General features: G+C 38.0%; 1 protein-coding gene across 3 annotated transcripts in view; it reads left to right on the forward strand.

The window, feature by feature from the left end:
• ANP32E (acidic nuclear phosphoprotein 32 family member E) overlaps positions 1 to 4776 on the forward strand; it is an 11207-nt gene extending 6431 nt beyond the window's left edge. For all 3 annotated transcript variants that reach the window (XM_019515233.1, XM_019515313.1, XM_019515383.1), the window contains exons 5-7: positions 143 to 297; positions 1720 to 1774; positions 3791 to 4776. In XM_019515233.1, the coding sequence (XP_019370778.1) occupies positions 143 to 297; positions 1720 to 1774; positions 3791 to 3858 (278 nt within the window). In that variant the 3' untranslated portion in view covers positions 3859 to 4776. The remainder of the gene's footprint in view (positions 1 to 142; positions 298 to 1719; positions 1775 to 3790) is intronic.
• Positions 4777 to 8250: the final 3474 nt, after the last annotated feature.

An 8250-nucleotide genomic window follows, 5' to 3' on the forward strand; every position in this document is an offset into this window, starting at 1 on the left:
TTTTTTTTTTTTTTTTTTTTGTACCCATCATTTTCATATTTGATTCTGTGGCTCATTCGGTTTTTAGAAGCTTATTTAAGATGAGTTTACAAACAAACCTTTGAGGTTTAAGTGAAGCTGTAAGAAATTACCTGCCTTTCAGAAGGGGATGAGGAGGATGAAGATGATGAAGATGAAGCTGGTCCACCAGGAGAGTACGAAGAAGATGAAGATGAAGATGATGCAGGTTCAGATTTGGGGGAGGGTGAAGAGGAGGAAGAAGTTGGTCTTTCATACCTGATGAAGGAGGAGATCCAGGTAGGACTTTCCCTTTTCTGCTATAAGACTTAGGATTTTCTTGACACTGTCTGGCTATAAATGTGTAATAATTTAAATTTGTGTAAGCAGAATCATGTATATCCACTATCATACGTGAGCAATAGGCTACTTTAGAGAGATCTTTTACTATCACACAAGTGCATTGCAGTAGGAGAACCACTGCTCTTTGGTATTCTGCATTGTCCTGCTCAATGAAATGCTTCAAGATTCATTACTGCATTGCCTTGAAGAGTTAGCGTTGTTCTCTACCGGGTCACCAGGTCAGATTTTGAGGAGAAAAACCACCTTCCAAAGCTAAAACGAAATCTCATTTGAGGATCTGAGTAAGAACTTGGCAGTAATTCTTTTAGAAAATGAATGAATGCTTGATTGGTGGGGGTGGCAATATTGTTAGAAACCTGAGTATACTTAGTGGCTTCTGTGTACGGCGGCTGCCAGGAGGTGAAGAACTGCAGCATGGGCTAAAGAAATTGGGAACTAAAGTACTCCTAATGTTACCACAACAAAGCTTGGTAACAGAGGAAGGACTCCTTTCATTTGTTGTTGATGGGGAGTAGGCTGTAGCCAACATTAAGCACGTAGTTCAGAAAGTCCCGTCTTAGCTATTTCAGTATATTTTGGAAAGTGAAAATGGGGACTGGAATCAGCATAATTATACACCAGCTAAACCTGAACTTGAATAAATTCAGCAAAAGCACATCCTAAATTTGCATGTCGGTTAAAGATGAAATTCCAGAATGAATTGCTAAATGCCTTTTAAACTTTTACCAGATGTTGTAAAGCATTTCATTTGGCAGATAATATATTTGCAAAGATATTACCTATATGCAAAAAAAGCTTTAGTTTGTCCCCAGTTCCTGCTATTGCAGTTATACTACCAGAGATCTCGGTGTATGTGTGTAACATTTCTAGGATTTCCTGTAGCCAAGTGGCCTAAATTTGTCCAGTTACCCCATTTTGTAAAGCAACTTTTGTTTTGTTTAGAACCAAAACGGCACTGGACGTATAAACTCTTTTTTTCCTCCCTTCTTGTTTGACTTCCGTTACCAACAAAAAGGGTTCTTATCAGCTCTTGCTGTTGTAGGCCACTGTATTTTGTAATACTCTTCTTGAGACATTTTCACAACTAGTTGGCATAATTATTATTGGTAGGTCAGAAGTAACAGCAGAAAAAGACTCCAAATACAGGACCAGCCTTGGTTTTATACATCTTTGCTAACCTGATAAGTGTAATATAGTAAATTGGGACTCTGGTCTGTACAAATGTCTAGTAATAAAAACAGAAATGAAACATGATTTTTAAACCTCAAAGTGCTGTTTTAGTCTTCTGCAAAGCTCATGTAATTAAACCTAAGCATACTGTAGTTTTTTAAAAATCTCTTAATGTTCTGTATCTTGAAGGATGAAGACGATGACGACGATTACGTTGAAGAAGGTGTCGATGAGGAGGAAGAAGGTAGGTTCTGCAAAGTGTGAAAGCTGTTTGTTTGGGTTTTTAAAAAAACTGGTCCATTCTTTTGGCACCTGTAAATTAGCAAGTCTTATCTCACTGCCATTGTCAGCTTATGGCGCATCTGTTCAGCTGATCTGTTTGACACCACGTAACCCTTGGATGAAATGGGCAAAAAAAATCTTTTATGTTTAAAGGTGTACTTGGTAGCTGTGTTGGTCTGAGACAAAAAGACATGCAAAAAATTAGAACTCTTGGTTTCAGAATGATACCTTTTATTAGACCAACTGGAAAATGGCATTTTCCAGTTGATCTAATAAAAGGTATCATTTTGGAACCAAGAGTTGTAGTTTGTTGTATGTCTTTCACATTTAAATGAATTTTCATATTTAATAATGCATCAGGGGTGTCAGAATTCATTGATTTAGGTGTTATGGGGAGGGGGAATAACCTGTTTGACTTAATCTTTGGAACTTTAAGATTTACAAAGGGAATTCACCCTGCAAAGAGAAGATATTAGTACTAAGTGCATAGGGCACTGAGGAGTAGAGACTTATGGGAACTGAATATCAGGAGTTGTTTGCCTGCAGAAGTGAGTTACTTCCATATGCTCATATATAAGGTTAATATGAAAAGCCCAAATAAGATATTGGGATCCATTACAATAAATCAGATGAGTACAGCAAGGCAAAAGGTAAAAGATGGTGGCAGAAAATGTTTAATGAGGACAGCTGCATCTTTCCTGCTCCTTTGTTTGTCTTTAGAGTTCAGTCTGTCCAGGGTGTGGATCAGTCATATACTTGTATAGCTTTTGGATGCCAGATAAATAATGGTCAGCTGTAAGTTCATACTAGTCTCTGCTAAGGATTATGCAGAAAATATCTGTACTGTGATGCATAGAGTGGGGCATTTTATTTATAGGCAGCTTTTCCTTATGAGGGAGAAGTGGCCAGATTTAGCCACAAGGCTGGGATGGATCTCCTGGGTCACAGAATCCACAGCTATTGCAGCCAGCCTCATATAATCCCTTTAATAAATGTTAACAAAGCTGGGTCTTAAAAGTAGTTAGGGTTTTGCATGCCCTCCCCCTCCAGCCACTTCTGATGGCTAAAAACCTCTTCTAATTTCCAGCCTGAATTAATTCATAGTCACAGTGCTAAAAAGTTGGTTTTGTGTAGCCTCTCTTCCTGTTTCCATACAAAATACCATCCAGTAGCCAAACACTAGAACTGAGGGCTCGACTAGAAGCTGTTTGCACTATGCATGTTGTTTAATAGACTGTCTTTTTGGAGACTTTTAAACTAGTCTTTAAAATCTAAGCTGGCAAAACTAACTTTTCACTCTTTCAAAAGCAGCGCTGTACTTGCTACCTCCCATTAAGCAATCAATGAAGATGTTTAATTGTCTAGAACAGGGGTCAGCAACCTACGGCCTACAGGCCAGATCCAAAAGGTTGCTAGCCCCTGGGCTAGAAAGTATTGCTCCAGTTGGATCTAAATTGCATTTCATACTTTCACCAGCAGAGCGCATAGTTGGCCAGCTGAATCGCATATATTTCTATGGTTAAGTGCAGAACTCGGATTCTTAAATTAGTTTCTTTCAATTGATACCTCATTCTGTAACTGGAGAAAGCAACGTCTCCATACCACCACATTTTCTATATGAAACTCTTAAGACGGGGTGAACATAGACTCGGAAAAGAGAACTTAAATGGGTCTCTTCCTGTTTCAAATCTGTTTAATCTCATATGCTGACTGTAGCGTATAGGTATAATGGGATTCAAGTGTGCTTTGTATTGAAGAACAGCCTGTTTCCAGTATGAGGTATAACATGCTCAGCGTGACTTGTATCACCAAAAAACCCAGCTTTCCACTATTTATGACCTCAAAAATGTGTACAGCTAATGTAGAGAGAGAGAAAGATGACAATTGAAATAGGCTTGTTATTCCTTAGTCTCTTATTCCATCTAACCTTCAAGAAGTTAATCAGATATATATACACATATATAACTTCTTTCCCCAGCTGAGGGTGTCCGAGGGGAGAAGAGGAAACGAGAACCTGAAGATGAAGGCGAAGAAGAGGATGATTAATTTGTTACAGAAACAAATAGGACCAGACTCTTAAGTTACAGAATACGCAATAGTGATCATGTACCATAGATGTCCCTACAGAAAATAACATGTTAACTTTTTATAGGAAAGGTGTGGTTTTACTATTCTTGCCCTTTTTATCATTCCGAATATTATGTAATAACCTTGTTAGTGAAATATGTAGAAAACAATTTTCAACCCTATAATCACTGAATTCATTGTCAAGTTTTCCCCTAGAATTTTTTTTGAATTTTTGTTTTATACAAGCTTGCTGTGTTGGTCATTATTAACCCACAATTAAGACAAGAAATGTTTTACATGGGTTTAGTATGGTGGATTTTATTCAGTATTTTAAAACTATACATAAGCTGAAATCAAAGATACTTTATGATAAAAATCAAGTCTCTATGAAATGAGAAGTAGTTCTATCCAACTGAGCTTGACCACGAGTTCAGCCTGAGATCGATATGTTGACTACACCTTATTTTAACTTGTTAAATTGTGACTTTTTTTTTAAGAGGGTCTTGTACTACTTTTTTTTTTCTGTTTTATGACTCACGAGGAAACCTAAACAAGTTTAAGGACTATTTTTCCCTAGCTTCTTCAGAAGTTTGCATGTTTGCTTGAGGACTTGCTGGATGTCTGAGGATGTATTTTATTAATTCTCACTTCTGATGAAGTGGTAAAATCCTTAAGTCTGTTTCTTCCCTCCTCCCTCACCCCCAAAATGGGTACTTGTATTTTAATAGCCATTCAGAAGAGCCAGTAACCCACAGTTTTAAACTGTCTGACTAAAAATCCCTTTTCCTCTAAACTGTTTTCACTTGGCTCTGTGATCTTGTGAAATTTCCAGCTGTACAGGTTTCCCTCGCTTTATGCTGTTCATGTGTTCTGGGAAAACGGCACATAACTCAAATTTGCATAAAGGGAACCCACTTTACAATGTAACAAATAGGGATACGTTCGCAACTGAACTGACCCCCAGACCCATTTCTACCACTTTTACAAGACAGTTTTGGTATTCACCAACAGCAGATGGTACACACAAGCACAGGGCACCATCATAATGGGGATGGCAGCTACAGAAACACATTGCAGACAACGAGCGAGGAGCACAGATCCGCACAGGAGGCTATATTTTGGTGCTTGTCACTCCCACAATGCACTGCACAAAGCAGCTGGCTGCGGGCTTCCACCACGCAGATCACATAAGAGTGAAATTACCTTGCATATAACGAATTTTTTGGTATAAAAAGGGTCATAGTGTAAGAGCAAATTTGCACATACAGAACCCGCATAAAGCTGGGGGGAAACCTGTAGTTGGAAAATAGCTTTGGGCTATGTAGGACCTGCATTTTTAGTGCAAGAAGCAATGGGTAACTCCATCTAGCACCCCTTTTTCAATTAAAAATCTTCAAAGCCCTCAACACCATAAAAAGTTACATGATGGCATAAGCCCAGTTTTTTTTCAAGTTACTTCTTAACCATTCATATGTAAATTGTACTTTATCATTTTATCTATGTGTTCAGCAGTAAGTTGCTTTGAAGATGAACTAAGAACCTGCAGAAACTTTTTCTGCTAAACACAGCTGGCTGCAAGGGCAGGAGATGTGCAGACTACTGCTCCTGGGTAGACCACTTGACCAACACCTCTTACTGAATTCTGGTGGGTGGATGCACACGCACCTCCTTTAAGTCGATCTGGATTTCGAAGCGTACTCTTATCGCAACTCCTTTGTTTCAAATAGATACTGAACCAAATATCATACACAGCTTTATTAAAGAGACATTTTTGTATGTTGTCTAAAAATAAAATAACTGTCATTAAACTGGGAAAGGATAGTAGGGGGATTTTCTGGATTTTGATAGTAATGTTCTCTCCCCTGAACAGTTTAGCGTAGTGATCAGTCACTGCTCACCAGAGTCTGAGCCTCATATCCAACTACATTTAAGAAAGCGTGTTGTTTTTGCAAAATGTTAATATCTAACTGAAGTTTTGTGCGTCAGCCAGTTTGACATGCAATCAAGATAATCCAGCTTTTTTGGTTCTGTGGGGTTTTCTTGTTTTTTGTTTTTCTTTTTTAAAAAAGCAAGGTGTAATGCAAAGAGCCTCTGAAACTTTTGAAACTTTTTTCTTTTTTTGGCTTGGTGGGTGGTCTTTTCATGCAAACTATGTAAGGGCGGGTTTTATATTCTGTAGAAGTTTTTGTCCTATTTTAAATGCTCTTTGTATGGCAGTATGTATATAGTGCGTTCAGTCCCTTACCAAACTTTCTCCTTAAACTTTGAAGTAATTGATTTTGTGCAACTGTGTTTTGAATAAAGCCATGACAGTGTTAAATAAATAAAGCAAAAACCTGCAGCACTCTTCTGATAATTTTTAGTTGTAATAAAAAAAAAATGTTTCTTCCCCACGTGTGCTGTAAATTTTAAATTAAAATTTTTCAAACTGAATTATTTCAAATAAATTGAGAATTTCTTGTTGTATTGAATTGCTTTTCTAGCGTGTAGCATCCGTTGCTTTGTAGTTGCATTTGTTTGTAGTTAAAGAGCTGGCATTTTAGTTCTCGGCTTTATCTTCAGTTAATTAAGTTCAAGATAATGTGTAACGGATCCAAAAGCAATTGTCTTGAAAAAATTGTCAACATCTATTTTGTGCACCTAAAAATTAAGAGCTGTGACTTCACTGTGAGCTTTCAGTGGTAGCAAGATAAAAGTCCTTGCTTAAGAAATCTCACCTACATTTTTCAATATTGATAAGAAATGCAAGGAAGAGGCTTTTTAAAAACTAGCTAATTTCACTGTCTTTTTATACCTCATACTACTTTTCTGTGTAAAGTTGTTTGTTTTTTTTTTATTATTATTGAAAAGAAGAAGCATACACTTTTCTGAAGTTCCCCAACGGATGAAGAAAGTCCTACTTTTCAGTGCAAACCATACAGCTTTGTACAGCAAATAAGTCTCAGTGCTCTTCTTGCCAATATTTTCAATTTTGTATTTTAGGGTGTTAGGTAAAATGTTAAAAAGGATGCTGCCAAGCTGATGGACAGATACTTAGAGCTGCAATTTAGTGAATTTTTAGTATTTGAGAACTAATGGCAGTAACACCTAGACGCCAGTGTCCCCCATGCATCAGGAGCTGTACAGACATAACCGGAGTTGTATCACAATTGAAGTAATAATCTACGAACCAAATTCCCAGCATCGTCTTGAAAGTTGTGTAGAACCGCACATCTTCCTGAATTCGGCTTTCCCAAGACTTTAGTGTTAAACATTGACATGGATTTCCTTCCTTAAATATAGGGGAGCTAATCTTCATAGTGTATATCAGAACTTCAGTGAGTGATAAACACAAAATTATGTTTCTTTGAAAGCATTTGTTACCAGGCTGCTAATACTGTTTGCCTACCCTAGATGACAACTGTTAGAGTAAACTGCAGCTAAACCCATCTGGCTTAGAGCTGTGAACTTAAAATATAGTTTCAGGGGTGTAGGATGTAGCCATGTTGGTCTAAGGACAGCAGCAGACAAGGCTTTTTGGGTAAGTCTGATATCTTTTGTTAGACCAAAAAATATAGTGGTGTTTTGTTTGGGAACCCTGGACTTTGTGTGTAAGGGTGTTACCTGGATACTTCAGACCTAAACTTAAGCTCAGCCCTTCCTCTTTCTAAGGTAGGTTCACAGGAAAAAAATTAATTTCCTCTTTGTTGCTTTCAAGGACGGCAAAACTTTCTCTGCAAGACCTCATTGCTTTTATTTTGGTATTAGTCCTGTATGTATAGCAAAAATCCCCTTAATCCCCTTACTTAAGCAGCTAGTAACTGAGCTAGCTTTTTTCCTTCTGGATGAAGAACTATACTCCAGTGATCTATTTGAAAAAGCACTTTCAGGCCTTCAGAGTTAGCATTAGCTTATGCACTTATTTTTCCCTGGCTTTTTTTTTTGGAGGGAAGCAGGATGGAATATCATTACACTTTCCCACAATGGCAAAATGGGCTACTTCGATCTTTCATGTGCAGTGCCAAAGTTTTGTAGCCTTGTCAATCTGCTCTGAAAGGCAAAGTTTGCATTCAGAGGGAGCATTAATTGTGCTGTAGTGTTCTTCAAATAAAAGGTGAAGACCTACAGCAGTCACTCCTATTCAGAGCGTGAGTGTGAACTGAAAATGTGATGGGAGCCTCATGTTTCTATCCTGCATGACCTGCTGCAAAAGGCCCTTCTCGAAAGAGTTCTTCAAAGGGAAGATGCCAGGAGTTTAAGATGATTAGCCCAATGCTGATAAATTTTGAAGCATGAAGGTTTCTATGCCAGGACAATTGTGTCAGTGAGCACCAAGGGCAATCTGAGTAACTTCCAAAATAATGGCAGCAGGGAACAGCCCTGTTGGGGGGG

Source organism: Gavialis gangeticus, unplaced genomic scaffold (genome assembly GCF_001723915.1).
Source record: "Gavialis gangeticus isolate Ggan-Ray unplaced genomic scaffold, GavGan_comp1, whole genome shotgun sequence".
Taxonomy (NCBI): Eukaryota; Metazoa; Chordata; order Crocodylia; family Gavialidae; genus Gavialis; species Gavialis gangeticus.